Source organism: Grampus griseus (assembly GCF_964374135.1).
Source record: "Grampus griseus genome assembly, contig: HAP1_SCAFFOLD_722, whole genome shotgun sequence".
Lineage (NCBI taxonomy): Eukaryota > Metazoa > Chordata > Mammalia > Artiodactyla > Delphinidae > Grampus > Grampus griseus.
Genome location: NW_028132741.1, coordinates 41,977 through 59,171, shown reverse-complemented (window position 1 = coordinate 59,171; position 17,195 = coordinate 41,977). Strand labels below are relative to the sequence as shown.

Below are 17,195 nucleotides of genomic sequence, written 5' to 3'. Positions count from 1 at the left end.
GGGCCACAAATCTTTCATAGGTTCTGAACCCCAATTTTGTCTCTTCAGCATTATGAGCCAACTAAGTCTTTGCTTTGACTTCAGTTAGCTTTTGTTTGACTTCTTAGCATCTTGTCTTGTCTACCTATTATACATGGAAAATACTGCAAGGGAACACTGTTGCTGAATCCAGCTCCGTTCTCTGAATCTTTACTCCCTCTGTGATTTTGGTCCTTAAAATTCTAGCTGCCTTGTTATTTCTCAATTCCAACTCTGGTTTCCTTAGTCCTATGACATTGTCCTAAGACCTACTGGCTTTTCTACCTCTTAGGAGCCATATTTGGTTTCTCAGACTTTTGCTCTTCATCAGTAGTTTCTAAATGACTGGGCTAGAAACGCATGTGCAGAATATTGTTCTCACTTCAGTGAGTTTCTTTCTCTATTTTACTTTTCTAGGTCATGGCTACCTCAGTAGCTTTCTAACACTCACAGTCAAATGTTTCGTATGATTTATCTGGCCTTTCTAGTTCTGGGGTAAACATTTTCATACCTTCCAATCCAATTTAAGTAATGTATTGTTTTTACAGTGCATTAGTGGAAATTAAATGGTAAATTCAGTCAGTCATTTCATACATCAAAAAGGAAAATCAGTCAACACAACTGTCTGACTGAAATGAATGAAGAAAACAATTCAAGGTAAACAACTGTCCCAGTAGACCTGTATAAATACAGTAGTGGTGTCATGTGCAGAATTAATCTTTCCTCACCCTTAACTGCAGAACACTCTGCCAGCCAATTCAGTCACTCAAATGATACTGAATTATAATATTCCAGTTTCATTTACTCTCAGTTACTGGTGACTGCCCTTCCTTCTCCTTCATCTGTCCACCAGTGGAGAATGTCAGAGCAGGAGAATAGTAATATTGGCATATTGTAATGCACTGTCTTGAATTCTACAGCTTCAAAATTCTTAGGCTAACTCAATGATCTTAAAGAGCCTGGTGCAGAAAGGATATGTGAATTAAATCCCAGACCACTGGCTGACCCTTCCAGCACTAACATCCCTTATTCCTGGTTCTAATATATCACAGAATACTCAAGAGGAAAGTTTTGAGTGGTCAGCAGAAATATGGCTCCAAAGCAGGCACATGGAAAAGAAATGTTGTCATCTGTGAACCACTTTAAAGTTGACTTGTCTTTTACTCATAAACCAGATTCAGTGTGAATTCTGTTCTGCTAAATGTTAGAGAATCTGTTGGAGGAGTGTGGGCAATTCTTTTGAATTTTTTACTATCTAACTTTTTGGTTTTTTAACATCTTTATTGGAGTATAATTGCTTTACAGTGCTGTGTTAGTTTCTGCTTATAACAAAGTGAATCAGCTATACATATACATATATCCCCATATCTCTTCCCTCTTGCGTCTCCCTCCCTCCCACCCTCCCTACCCCACCCCTCTAGGTGGTCACAGAGCATGGAGCTGATCTCCCTGTGCTATGTGGCTGCTTCCCACTAGTATCTATTTTACATTTGGTAGTGTATATATGTCCAAGCCACTCTGTCACTTCATCCCAGCCTACCCTTCCCCCTCCCCGTGTCCTCAAGTCCGTTCTCTATGTCTGTGTCTTTAGTCCTGTCCTGCCCCTAGGTTCTTCAGAACAATTTTTTTTTTTTTTTAGATTCCATATATCTGCGATAGCGTACGGTATTTGTTTTTCTCTTTCTGACTTATTTCACTCTGTATGACAGTCTCTAGGCCCATCCACCTCACTGCAAATAACTCAATTTCATTTCTTTTTATGGCTGAGTAATATTCCATTGTATATACGTGCCACATCTTCTTCATCATTCATCTGTCGATGGACACTTAGGTTGCTTCCATGTCCTGGCGATTGTAAATAGTGCTGCAGTGAACATGGTGGTACATGTCTCTTTTCGAATTATGGTTTTTTTAGGGTATATGCCCAGTAGTGGGATTGCTGGGTCGTATGGTAGTTTTATTTTTAGTTTTTTAGGGAACCTCCATACTGTACTCCATAGTGGCTGTATCAATGTACATTCCCACCAACAGTGCAAGAGGGTTCCCTTTTCTCCACACCCTCTGCAGCATTTATTGTTTGTAGATTTTTTAATGATGGCCATTCTGACTGGTCACACAAAAAACTTTGGCATGGTGTTCATCATCTAGCTAATCCTAACATGCAGACATTTATGAGAGTAAAGTCAGGTCTTTGCCAGAGTGGGTTGCGTATTTGGGCAACTGGGTCAAATCAAGAAGGGCAAATGTAGGCTGCCAGAGTAAATAAGGAGAGGAAAAGCAAAAAGAGCGAGACATATCATTCATCAGTGATTTCCCCCCCAATATTCTTAGCCTCCACCTATCTCCATCTTACTGGTAACACAGGAAATAGACTGAAGAATCAGGTAAAAGGTCTCTACAGAAACTGAGGTAATATAGAAAATAAAAAAATAAAACATAAAATTGTAAATTTTCTTCCTAGGGATAATTGAGATGATACTTCAATAATAACATAAGATCAGGTGAAGTCTAAAGAAATTTTAGAAAACCCGGATAAAGTAAGAAAACATCTCTTCGCCAGCATCCGAATGTTAGACACACACCGAGACATGTGGGCCAAGTTCTGGAGAGAAGGGAAACACAGACGCAAGCTTGACATTTGGTGCAGCTTTTCTCCTTGGGGCATTTGCTGATTCAACTCATACAGCCTAGGAGCTGAAAAGCCAAGGAGTTCAAAAGACTCTAACCACAGAAGCCAAACGGCAAGAGCTCAAGCTAAAGGCAACAACTAATGGAATGACAAGCTACACGTATCCTTAGTCTCACAGGGCTGGGGGAATCATTACATTTAAAGCCTAACAAATATAAGGGTAGTTGGGAATAGGGAGAATCTAAACGTTCACATGGTAATCCCAAAGGGCAACACCCGTAGAGGAAGGACAAGACAGAAATAGAGCAACCTTCACACAGAGTGAAAAACGGCTTTGAATGAGCTCAAACTGAGAATGGACTAAGATTTCCAGTCCCTATAGTAACTGTCTGCCATGGGCAAAAGGAAATCTTTTCAAGAGAACGATAACAACATCCTGAACAACATCCTGAACGATAACAACATCCTGAACGATAACAACATCCTGAATATCTTTATAGTTTCCTAAAATAAGTTAAGCCCAATTTTAATATAAAAATAATTGGACATACCAGGAAAAAGACTAAATGATCAAAAGATAAAAAAAAAAAAAGAAAGAAAGAAGGAAAAAAGAAAATATAAATAGACACAGGAGGACAAGAGTTAGTAGGCCTTGGTTAAAAAACAAAACAACTATGATTAAACAAAGAAAATAGGCACACGGCAAATAAGCATATGAAAAGATGCTACACATTCCACGTCATCAGGGAATTTTAAATTAGAACAATAATGAGATACCACTACACACCTATTCAAATGTCTAAAATCCAAATACTGAAATACCAAAGTGGTTGACGATGCAGAACAACTGGAACTCTCATTTGTTGCTAAGAGGATACTTGGCAATTTCTTACAAAACTAAACATACTTTTACCATACAATGATCTAGTAATCATGCTATTTGGTATTTACCCATAGGAACTGAAAAGTTACATCCACATAAAAACCTGCACGTGGATGTTTATAACAGCCTCTTTCATAATTGCCAAAACTTGAAATCAACCAAGATGTTTTTCAATAGGTGAATGGATAAACGAACTATGGTATATCGGTACAAAGGAATAGCGTTCAGCAATAAAGAGAAAAGGCTATGTAGCCATGAAAAGACATGGAAGAAGCTTAAATGCATATTGCTAAGTGAAAAAAAAGCCAATCTGCAAAGGCTACATGCATATTATATGATTGCAGCTATATGAAATTTAGGAAAAGGCAAAAGTGTGGAGACAGTCAAAAGATCAGTGGTTGCCAGAGGTTGTGGGGAGGGAGAAAAGGATGGGTGAAGCCCGGAATTTTAAAGGCAGAGAAACTCCTGTGTATGGTTCTGTAATGGTGGATACAGGCTATTGCACATTTGTCAAAAATCATATAATGTACAAAACAAAGAGTGAAGTCTAAAGTAAACCATGGACGTTAGTAATAATGTGTCAATATTGGTTCATTAACTATAACAAATGTATTACGCTAATGTAAGATATTAATAATAGGGGAAACTGGGTAGAGAGGTAAGGAGGTATGAGAACTCTGTCCTTTCTGCTTAATTTTTCTGTAAACCAGAAACGGCTCCGAAATAGTCTGTTAATTTAAAAAACAAATCTAGACCTGCATACAAAACTTGCACGTAAATCCAACCACAGAAGCATTATTCATAAGAGCCCCAAAGTGGAAATACCCCAAATGGCCATTTACTGTGAATGGATAGATGAAACATAGTAATATCTACACCATGGAATATTATTCAACCATAAAAAGAAATCAAGTACTGATGCATGCTACAACATGGATGAACCTTGAAAACATACTAAGTAATTGTATGATTCCATTTGTATGCAATGTCCAGTCTAGACAAATCTGTAGAGACAAAGTATATTAGTGGCTGCCTAGGGTTTGGAGAAATGGGGGAGTGAGTGACCTATAATAGATTCTTTTTCTTTTGTGGGTGTGGATGAAAGTTCTAAAATTGATTGTGGTGGTAGATGCATAACACATTAAATTGTACACTTTAAATAATATGGAAAGTAAATTATATCTCAATGAAACTATTATTTAAAATTATGATTAATGTATTAAAAAAAGGACAACATGTACAATTTAAGCAAAAATTGTCTGTGAAATGCAACCAAAAGAAACTTCTGGAATTAAAAATGCTGAAATTAAGCACTCAGAAGATCGGTTGAACAGTACTTTAGTCAAACAAAAGAAAGGATTACAAATGTCAATTAAAAAATAACTACACTAAAATGTGGAGGGAAAATGATAGAAAACAGAGAAATAAGTACTTAAGACATATAGAGTATATATAAAACACTGTGTCTAGCCAGCCCCAAGTCACACAGCCTAGGGAGGAGACACACAGCCTACCTGAATCACAAGGACTTCTCCAAAGGAAAAATGAGGTTCTGATGCCAGAAGTGGATGGAATGAATTGCAAAGAAAAAGAACAATGGTAAAGTTTAATCTAGATATACATCGGTAAATACATAGGTTCCCTGGGGTTGTGATCTGGTACAAACACTAAAAAAAAAAAGATAAGACTCATAGTAGAGGCTGCTAGATTCTGCTGAGGAAAATGTCCAGGGAGGGAAGAGTTGATTTATTTCATTACTTTTTTAGAGTCCACATATAAGTGACATCATGCACTATTTGTCTTTGTCTTATTTCACTTAGCATAGTGTCCTCCAGTTTTATCCATGTTGACTTAAATGATAGGATTTTCTTTTTTAAGGTTGAATAATATTCCATTGTGTATACATATACCATATTTCCTTTATCCATTAATCTACTATGGACACTTGTGTTGTTTCCATACCTTGGCTCTTGTGAATAATGCTACAATGAACATGGGAGTACAGATATCCCTTCTAATAATGATGATGTTTCCTTTGGATATATACTCAGAAGTGGGAGTGAGGAAGAACTTATGACACAAATCGACCATGTGTAAAAGATGTTGTAGGAATGAAAAAGTCTGAACACCTAAGAAGAGTGTGGAGTATTTGGAAAGGTCATTGTTCAAGGTCATACATAGTTTAAAATTATGACATTTTAGTGAGCCTGTGTGCATGAAGGCTTGCTTATATTTTGGGATTTGAATATAGTGCAAAGAAGTGTTGCTAAATTTTCGATCAACATCAAAAACAGGGTGGAAATGTTTTTTCTTTTATTATGAAACTGCAGGAAAGGCAAGCCTAGAATTCTAGGCCCACTAGAATCTTCCCTGATGATAGTGCTAATTTAGGAGAAGGAGGATCCAAGGCCATAGAACAATTTTGAAAGCAAAATAAGACTGCTGAGTCTTCACCCAGTGTATGAGATTAAGTTTTAATGGCATATGATGAAGTGGCCATGACACAGCTGGCAGAGCTTGTTGAGTTGTTGAAAATGGCTCTTGAAGCTACAGGAAATGAACAGTAGACATAGAAAAAGAACAAGGTAAATCCCAAAGAGTGGAAGGACAAAATTAATCAAGAGAAAAGTCAAAAATAGAGAAGAAAAGCAGTAAACTTGACAAATAAAACAAAAAGCTTGTTCTTTAGAAAGACCAATAAAATAAGCAATATTTGGCAAATATGATAGTGATGGGACTAGCTATAAAACAGAGGTTTTTTTTTTTAATTACAAAAGAATACCATGGTAGCTTTATACCAACACATTTGAAAATCTGGACAAAATGGCTGATTATTGATTAGTTATGTGCAGCCATTATTTACTCCTGTTTTGAGTAGAGAATACAAGTAGCTTTATGAAAATAGAAAATATAATCAAAGATATACACCTTAGAAAGACATCAGTTATTTTCCAATGTATTAAAAAATTAGAAGAGTCCTAATACAAAAATCAGATATGGAAAATTTACCCAAAAGTAACTAGAAGCACATTTCTTTTAAGATCTTAAGTTCTACCTCATATTAGCAAATAGATTCCAGCAACGTATTTTTAAAAAGTCATTATGATCAAGAGGGATTTATCACCATAAAGCAGATTTTTTCCCTAATTGGGATTCGGGCAGATGAGCTATGGGACTTTTCAAATCTCCAAAAATAATGACAAGAATAGTGACAGAAAAATAGGAGGCTGCAAGCAAAAACATTCAGGAAATGAGGAGAAATGAATGAGATTTAATAGATGATTATGACAGCCAGGATAGTACAGTTTGTTGGCACATACTTCATACAAGCTGAGGCTTTGGTTTTTTTTGTTGTTGTTTTGTTTTTGTTTTTTTTTAATTAGGAGAAATGTCTTAGAAGCAGCACTGTGGGGGGGAAGAGAATGACAATCTAGTCTCTAAGCTCTACAACAGAGAGTTGTCCTTCTCTGAGGAGACAGTAAGGAAAGCTGTGTCATCAGGGGAAGTCATTTTTTTTTTTTTTTTTTTTTTTTTTTTGCGGTACGCGGGCCTCTCACTGTCGTGGCCTCTCCCGTTGCGGAGCACAGGCTCCGGACGCGCAGGCTCAGCGGCCATGGCTCACGGGCCCAGCCGCTCCGCGGCATGTGGGATCTTCCCGGACCAGGGCACGAACCCGTGTCCCCTGCATCGGCAGGCGGACTCTCAACCACTGCGCCACCAGGGAAACCCTGTTTTTTTTTTTTTGATGTTAACTATAACAGGCCAAGTAGGAGGCATAACCAATATGAGAGGCAGATCAACTTGCCTAGGGCCACAGATACCGCAAATAAAAGAAAATAATTTTAACACGTATTTAATATTTTACAGGTTCTAGGCAATATTCTATGAACTTTCACATACGTTAAAATCACCATAACAACTGTGTGAAGAGAATATTATTAGCCCAATTTTATGGATGAGGAGACCGAGGCTCAGTAAGATTAAAAGCAACAGAACACAGATATAAACTCAGGTCATCTGACCCCAATCCCAATAGTCTGTGTAATCATCATGATTAAAGTAACATGTATTAGGTACTTGCTCTATGCCATCTTCTCTGCTAAGTATTTTATATAAATCATCTCATTCCCAGCATAATGTCCCTAGAAAGGAATATCACTGGCTAACATTCACAGATTCAGAAACAGGTTGATCAAGGTCACACAGCTGATAAGTAACCCAGCTAGAACTTGAAATCTGAGTTTAGAACTAACACTCTTTATTAATGTATTTTGCTGCCTCTTGAAGGATAGTGCAATCCTAAAAGTGAATTCAGTTACAGGTATTAGGACCTTATTCAGGCAATATCTATGTGATAAAGTGAGGGAGAAAATCCATTCTCTTGGGGAATCAGACAGCAAGCACACATTGAAATCTCATTAGAAATTAGTTACAGGAAATAATACGTTTAAATGTTTCAGTATATCATCCTCCTCCACAAAAAGGACACTTCCATTTTCGCTTAATATCCTATCCTTAATTAGCAAAGACAAGAGCCTCAATTATGGATTGCTTTCTATATGTGCCTAAAGCCAAGCTTAGCAATTTATATAAAATATCTCATTTAATCCTCACAACCAGACTATTAAGTCTATGATTTCTTCCTGTGAACCAAGGGAACAGTATACAAAGCTCAAAGAACTCGAACAGGTGCTAACCTATCTAGTTAAGGGAAGCAGAGCAATTCTGGCCCACAAACACCTTGGAAGCTAATCATCTCTGCCTTTCACATGGAAGCCACAGTTGTGAGATTATTCAGCAGTCACCTGGTGAGATGTAAAGCATTTTATCTGATACGACTGTGGGAAATGTGCTATAAAAATAAACCCAGTGTGCCTTGCTTGTTGTGCCGAAGAAACCTCCCTGGACAGTGTGAGTGGATAAAATATTGAAGAAATATTGCTGCCCATGATTAGAGTTAGAGGGATGGAAAAAAATATATATATATTTTTGAAGCATATATTTGAGAAGGGGATAAACAGCCACAGACTTCCTTACTTTTTGTCCAGAGAATGTGAGCAATTCAGCAAAGAGCTCCTAGCCTTCGTCTGTGTAAAACTATTGCTAGACGTTAACTTGCCAGGGCTGCAGGACCCACCACCTCCTGCATGTATACCCTGTCAATGGAATGTGAGCAAAGGTAATGAATGTCACTTCTGGGATGGAGTGATTAAGAGCAGAGCCTCTACACCCTTTTCTCCTCTGTCTTCCAACTACATTCCAAAGGCTTTGAGGCCCTAGGAAATAGAGTCAGGACACAGAAGAAGCCTGGGCTCCTAATTCACTTCATGGAGAAAAGATCTCAGCAAATAAAAAATATCATGTTGGATTATGTCCTTAAAAGCAGAAACTCTATTAGATAGATTTCCATCTTGGGCAGGTGAATACTCAAATACATAATAAGACTAAATAAAATATTTTTCTCCTGATATTCTGTTCATAAGACTATAATGATACTTGTCCAACTGTACAATAATTATGTGTTAACCTCTATGACTCCCCTCAAGACTGGGAGACCCTCCAAGGTAATGATAATGACTTTTTCACCTTTCCAGCTCAGCACCTAGATCAATACCAGGTATAGTATCCACAGTAACAAATATTTTGTGAATATATGAATGATGTGTAAATAGATGAATACAAGTATGAATAAATGAGTGAAGAGACTGGAGTATACAGAGAATAAAACAATTATTTTCATAACAAGACCACACAAATTACTTTCCATTTGACTTTAGAATGCATTTTGGAACTTATATTTAAATGTGGGTGTGTCCAAATCAATTCAAAATCATTCAAATAATAGAATTAAGTCAAACCATGAGAGGTTAAAAAAAAGACAAGAAAAAAGCTTGTCTCTTTTGTTCTTCATCCTCAATTTCTCTCCCTAAACCTTTCTGGCTTAGGCAAAGCACCAACCTAACTTGAATTGTCCTTTTTCATTGAAAGTGTGTTACCTTCCTGCTGAGTGTCTTAAGTAAAAGATAAAGAATAAATATGTTCTCAGCTCCTGTGAGGCTGCAGGTTTAGTCTAGGTAAAGAAAGGGTAAAATAGAGAAGTTTGCCATTTTTTATATGACTTTCAAAGTTCTTCAAGGCTGTTTTAAGTCACACACCTGAATCAGAGGGTACCAAGCAGTCTGCTTAGGTATACAGTTCTGAATCTAATGTTTGTAAGTGGGACATGAGATAATGATCCCCTCAACCCTTGGGGCTGCCTGGTACAGCCTGGGTTACCCAGAACCCTGCAACTATTCACATTCAGCCACAAATAGCCTCTCTAGGGTCTCCCAGGAAGGTTACCCGAGAGAGAGAGAGAGTCAGACAAAAGGTCAAAAGTGGTCTCGGATGGCAGACACAGTGAGAAACGCCACACCCATGGGTCCATCAAAGTTCTCTCGCCATTCAACCAGTGGGCATCAGCTTGTGCAACAGCCAGCGGCGAGTATGCCAGTGCTGATGGTGAACAAGAGATTGCTAGGATTGCTACAAGAACTAATGATCCAGAGCAAAGATACAGCAGGTCAGGGGCGGGAGTCCCAGGAGACCTTGTCAGCGTGGGTTTAGGTGGTTACCCGCCCATCTCTGTCTTCATGTAAAGATGATATGACCGCCTAGAGGATGTGAAGGCTCTACCACAGTCTGTGCCTTCTACCATCATTATTGGGACATACCTTACAAAAGCAACCACCAACTTGGAACGAAATCAGTCTCATACACATCATCAGATGATACTGCAATGAGTTTTTGTGTGCCAAAGAAAGAAGAAACTAGATTCTTTGAAAAACACTGGCTTGAAAATTTTTGATCGTAAAAATGATTAAAATTTTCTTGTCTAATGTGACGATCAAAAATAGAGAGATGTTATTAAAACATTGATTAGAATTACAGTCACAACTTCAAGAGTAAGATCTGGTAAACAAAACAAAACAAACAAAAAAACCAAAAAACACTTATGTTTGTGGAAGCAACTACAAGTTTCTCAGTAAAAATCCTGAAAAGCATTACTTGAAAATTATGTAAATTAAGTATTTGATATCTTTCCCAATACTTTATACTTTATTATGGCTTGTTATTTTAAATTTTTATTTACATTAGTTGTTTTACTTTATCATTGTTTAATATAAAGGCTATACAATTTTTACCAAGCTCCATTTAGATCCCCTCTAGTTTATTCTAGTATAGCATACAAGTATCATTTAATAAGTGTGCCATGAAGTGAAAACAGTAAGCAGTAGTACCTACCTATATAAGCAGCATATTAATATTCACAACTAGACAATGTGTTCTAGAGTCGAAGGGGGCAGAACCCAGAAGATACCCTTAGCCTACTGATTAGGTAAATATTCAATTTAAGATGATATATTCCCTAGACCACACAAAAAATAGATACCAGTGTAATAATAAGATTTGAGGTCTGTAATTTTAACTAGCAATGTAGCCCTTAAGGCAGCAATCGCTGGTGTTTCATGAATTAATTGCCTACCCTGGAGCTTTTCAACATAGAATACAAATTAATCCCACACACCTTACTATTATAAAATTTACTTACATTTTTCATGACACATGCAGAATCTAAAGATTTATAAATATGGAGTAGATAATGCTTTCCATTTAAATTTGGCATCAAGCTATCGCTCTGAGCCCAAAATAACAATGCAGACAACGCTGGTTTAAAAAAAATCCCAGATTTACTTAATTTTGGCTGTTTGTTCCTTTGCCTAAGTGTTTGGTTTTTTCTTTTTTTTTTTAATCTTACTCTCTAAAGCCAAGCCGAAGTTCTTTCTTCGAAGAATCAGATTTTTTGACTGATGGTGAAGCAGATGGATCACAAAATTAGGAGGTAGGACAACTGGATATTTCTGATTACAACTCTTTTACAGATTTGTTTGCTTGAGTATGGTTTTTTGCTTCTTATTTGAGCTAGAGTTTCCTCATCACTAGAATGAAGGTTTTCATTAAATATTTCTGAGTGTTCTTTTGAGCATCATGTGAATTTGTGATCCTGTCTAACTTGTTGCAGAAAAAATTTAAATGTATATAATCTCAGAAGTATTTATACTAGTTATAAATTCAAACAAAGTAGGGATTTTAAACGCTGAATTATCCTGATTTTATGCCATGCTGCCACTAATAAACAAACAGCAAGTTCCCTGATAGTGATTCTCTATTATGGGATATTGATATATTTTGGGATTTGGAGGTTGGATTGACCTCCCCCTGTTTACAAGACACAACTTTCTGATTTGCCACCTGCTATGTCTCCTATTCATCTTTTTGTAAGACTTTTTAAACATTAAGCAAAACCCTCATGGTACAGAATTTCCCACAAGTGGCCCACATTTGAACAGTAGGATTCAACTGAGACTTGAAGATGGGCCACACGCAGCACACCCTGCTGACATGTTCCTCTACCCACGTCCCTCCTTTTCTCACTGCCTGGTAATTGAAGTGTATTTTTGTCAGTGGTGTCAAAGCCTGTCTCCTAGGCTGTCTTATTATTTTTAAATCCCCGACAAGTCCACCACAGTGATCCAGCAGCTCCTTGCACTTTATAGGTGCTCAAGATCTATTGGCCAAGCCAACACGTCTCTCTCAGTTTCTCTAGACTTGCAGGTCCTTAACTGCAGACCCTAGGGTGACTGGGAGACACAGCAGCTGGCCTGGAAGAAACTGTGCATAAACCACAGATTTTTACTTATGCAGCTTTGTGCATTAATTCTGGATAAGCACATGATAGAATGTCATATGTGTGAACTTTATCTTTCAGGTGTAGTGATGGTGGGAAAGAGGCTGGTAATAGCTATTGTAGACCACACTGCATTACAAAAACTCTGATAAATCCAAGCAATTCAATTCAAAATGGTCAATTAAGGGGAAAAATGCAGTCATTTAACTTGATAATTCTACATGATACATTAAGTCTCTCACAGACTCCACCACAATGAAAGCGAAAAGAGTTGAACGAAGGTAGAGGAAGATTTTCTTTAAGGTCCACTACTTGATTTCTTTTAGCTCCTAAATATGTGGGAAGCAGTAAAGCATGGTGTTCAGGCCATTGTACTCACCTGATCTTGGAGTTGGGCAGTGTAATTTGTGCACTGGCTGAACAGATGGATAACTGATCATAGGCAAATTCTTAACTTTTCTCTTCCTCAGTGTCTTCATCTGTAAAATGGGGATATTATTGGTACTTACTTCTTAAGAGCTTTGTGAGGATTAACTACACTAATCCATGGACAAGAGACATGTTGTCTACATAACAGGTGCCCAATAAGTTACAGTGATTGTGTTGTGTTGTTGATAATGCCCATGACAACAATGATGGCATGTGTCTATTTTTATCATTATAGTGTGATTACACGTCATATATGTTGTATCTCCTTGTTCTGAGATTAACATAGCCTCTTTTAGAAACCACCAAAAGGCTCAACAGTATTGGTGAGAAACATCTGTGAGCAACAAACATTCAGACACAAACATTCAATTAAGACGACCGCTTCCAGAAGCAGTCTCTGAAGCATGTCTGATCTAGAAGGGATGCCCCCATGCACTTCCTGCTGGGAGAGAATCTTCTATTGTTGCCAGTCAGGATCATTCCCTGTTGGTTTAAATTAACCTGAAAGATCCTCAGCAGTTTAGGTATGTTTAGCTCAACATCGCAGATTGTTTATACCTGTGACGCAGGCACGTCAAAAAAACCACCACTGAGCCACTGGCTTAGGGTTTCCAGCTGAAGCTACAGCAGTTCTTTTCTGTAAGCACAGGAAATCAGCCAAGGTCAGTTTGCTTAAGACATTCAGGTAAACCGTTTGCTTTGTCAGAGCACTCTCTCCCAGGAACGACCAAGATATTCTGAATCATTTACTTCTTTCCCATTTGCCATTCTTTTCATGAGGTGGATTCCCCAATCGTAAACACAAAGAAAGTGTTTAATCAGAAGCAGCCAGAAGTGATTGGTGATAACTGGGATTTAATGGCTCAATCTCAAATCTAGTTTCAGTTGTGTTTCACCAGAGATTTTTCAGATTCTTGCTATGAGAGTTTGGCAGAAGACAATAAAAATCATGATTTCTCACTTTTTTCTGATGTTTTGCTATGGCACTAAATAATATGTTCAGTATTCCCCTGGATATATATAAAGCACTTTACGTGGTGTGTTCATCATTTGCCTCTGACTAAAATGTCCAAATGACTGAGAACTAATGAAAATCATTATGGATAGGAGCAAAGGATGTGTACCAAGATGTTCACTAAAGCATTGTCTACAATTGTGAAAATGAAAACATATATTATAAACTGTATAACAATAGGCATGAAGTATTTACTACTACATGGACTACTATGAAACCATTAAAATAATGATGTAGAAACAAAAAAATGTGAAAAATGGGTTTTAAAATAAAACAATAACACACTAATATTAGATTATTTAGTTATTATTCTGGGTCAAACCAGAAGAAAAACAAACAGTAATTTGAGCATGGAAAGTGTAATGAAAAAACTATTAATTATGAAAGAGGATTAGAGTAAGGAAGGAATGGCCAGCGACAAGTAAAGAGAATGCCAAAACACACAGTTAGCAGAAATAAGGAGAGCTGCTAACCCTCCAGTTGAAAAGAAGACCTCCTCCTCCCTGCCCACAGGACTGAGGTCCAGACCCGGTTGAAAAGAGCATGACTGTGGCTCACTGGATGGTAAAGAAGCTGCTGTGGTGTCTCATGGTGGAACTTTCTGGAAATATGCCCTCTGTAAGTTGCTGGAAATCCACATTCTAGGGTTCCAGTAAAACTATGCACGGGGAGATTTCTCACCTGAGGCGCTACTCCAAAACTGCTTGATAGAAGATGCCGACGGAAGCTGTCGTCCACTGCTCTCTCTGCGCACTGCTGAAGCCGACTACCGGAGAAGTTGTGAGCCCCGGGAGCAGGGCTGACGACGCCCTCGGAGCTGCAGGAGTGAGTGGGTGCTGAAGACGCCACCAAGAGCCTTCCCAGCAAGCACCGGGGCATCACGAAGCAACACCTTCCTCAGGTGCCATCAATTAGGAAAGCCTAACATCACACGAGCTGGCCAAGGAAAAACTATTTAAAGGACCCATAGCACTTTTCACAGAGCAAGTAACAAAAGAGTGAATTTCGAGCTGAGAGGCGGTAACCAATGTTACCTTAAGAAAAATTAAATTAAAACGGAGTTTTGTTTGTTTTTTTTTTTTCCGGTACACGGGCCTCTCACTGTTGTGGCCTCTCCCGTTGCGGAGCACAGGCTCCGGACGCGCAGGCTCAGCGGCCATGGCTCGCGGGCCCAGCCGCTCCGCGGCATGTGGGATCTTCCCGGACCGGGGCACGAATCCGCGTCCCCTGCATCGGCAGGCAGACTCTCAACCACTGCGCCACCAGGGAAGCTCTAAAAAGGAGTTTTTATCACATAATCGGTGAAATGCAAATTCAAGCAATAAGATGCCATTTTTGACTAAAACACAAACTGACACAAAGAGTATAATATTAAAACGTTAACAATGGCTCTCTTTGGGTGGGAAATTACCAGTGAATTTCTCATTTTTCTTGGAGCATTGCCATATTCCTACAATATAAATGTACATAGATTTCCAATGCACAAAAATAAAATACAATTATCAACTCAGCTACCCAATAAACTTAATATTCACTCAATAACTTTTACTCTATTTAATTACAGCATAAAATGTAAGAACAAATGCAATATGGATGCTGCATATTATAGGGACCCGATCAGTCTTACTCATTTTGTGGAATCAAGGAAAGGACCATTCAAGCGTTTCCATGAGTTTCTCTTCCATTCTACCTAAAACTCCCTCTTGCTGGAGGAATTCTGTCCATCAAATTCTAGTTATCCAAATCAACACATTTCATATATCTTACAGGGGTATTAGTGCTTTGTGTGTGGGGGGGGAGGGGTGGTGGGTACAGGTGAAATAAGTTTAGGAAATGATCAATGTACCAAAGGGGAACAGGTTTACATATTATTGTTTCTAACTGTACATACCACACAGGTTTGTACAGAACTGCAATAGTGTTTGGATCTAGCTAGAGCCTGGATATGATTCTGCTTTACCAACCCAACAAGGACCTTCTGTGCACATGACTGAATCAAGGTGAATGAACATGTTTGGGGGAAGTTTTAAAGGCCTACACAAAGCACTACAGCTCTGTCAAGTGATGTAATATAATTATAAAAGTTCTTTAAAAAAAATTTACTGTTGCCTTTCAGTCTACCTTCCTGTATTTTACTACACTCTACCTTATTTTAAATGTGATTTAAGGAAATGTTTTGCTCCATACTTTCTTAGTCTATCCCTCCCTTTCTTCCTCTCTGCCTTAGAATAAGGCAGAGAATAAATATATAAAGAATAAATATATAATCGAGCCAAAAAAACCCCCCTCCAGCTTATTTGTACAAAAAAGCTTCAACTAGCAACCTAAGTGTCCATCGACGGATGAATGGATAAAGATGTGGCACATATATGCAATGGAATATTACTCAGCCATAAAAAGAAATGAAATTGCGTTATTTGTAGTGAGGTGGATGGACCTAGAGTCTGTCATACAGAGTGAAGTAAGTCAGAAAGAGAAAAACAAATACTGTATGCTAACACATATATATGGAATCTAAAAAAAAAAAAAAGGCTCTGAAGAACCTAGGGGCAGGACAGGAATAAAGACGCAGATGTAGAGAATGGACTTGAGGACACGGGGAGGGGGAAGGGTAAGCTGGGACGTAGTGAGAGAGTGGCATGGACATATATACACTACCAAATGTAAAATAGATAGCTAGTGGGAAGCAGCTGCATAGCACAGGGAGATCAGCTCGGTGCTTTGTGACCACTTAGAGGGGTGGGATAGGGAGGGTGGGAGGGAGGAAGACGCAAGAGGGAGGAGATATGGGGATATATGTATGTGTATAGCTGATTCACTTTGTTATAAAGCAGAAACTAACACACCATTGTAAAGCAATTATACTCCAATAAAGGTGTTAAAAAAAATAAAAATAAGCTTTAAAAAAAGCTTCAACTACAAAGGGACATGTTACCGCCTGCTACCATCAATATAATACCTAACAATTTATCATTGACGCTGTAAGAAAGTTAGTGGTGTACCTAAAACCATCTTTTATTTTAAATATCCCTTGTTGTGCTAGTAATGATTTTCCTTTATTATCCCCAAGTCATATATTTAAACCTAAAGAGACAAACCCAATTTCACTTCTCTAAATTATTCTACTGTAACCACATGTACCCTAACTGTAGGAGATGCTTGAGCCATTTTCTACTTAAAATTCTGAAAGACTCGTGCTCACATAACCCCCACTGACACTGTTGCAAATGACCAAAAATTTCATCAAGGTCACTGGATCAGAACAATTAGTGGGTACATCAAGTAAAAAGCAATATAAAGGGTTAACACTAAGAATACCTTGAGGGAAAAGCCTAATTGTGTGCCTCTGTAGGTAAGACATCCATATTTCTTTTAAAATGCTTTTAGGGCAATACTACAGATGCATGTTAATATACCCTGCTTGATTTAAAAAAAACTTTAATGGTGGAACATATCAAATTCAAATCGCACAAGTTGCAGCGCTTGATTTTTC

General features: G+C 38.0%; 1 protein-coding gene across 3 annotated transcripts in view; it reads right to left on the bottom strand.

The window, feature by feature from the left end:
* LOC309817843 (uncharacterized protein) overlaps nt 1–14,959 on the bottom strand; it is a 36,304-nt gene extending 21,345 nt beyond the window's left edge. For 2 of the 3 annotated variants that reach the window (XM_082682124.1, XM_082682123.1), the window contains exons 1-2: nt 14,384–14,959; nt 12,638–12,737 (exon numbers count right to left, since the gene is read on the bottom strand). In XM_082682124.1, coding sequence (XP_082538250.1) covers nt 12,638–12,737; nt 14,384–14,581 — 298 coding nt within the window. In that variant the 5' untranslated portion in view covers nt 14,582–14,959. Of the gene's footprint in view, nt 1–12,637; nt 12,738–13,245; nt 13,325–14,383 lie in introns of all 3 variants that reach the window. The other variant, XR_014296276.1, reaches the window with a different exon arrangement.
* Nucleotides 14,960–17,195: the final 2,236 nt, after the last annotated feature.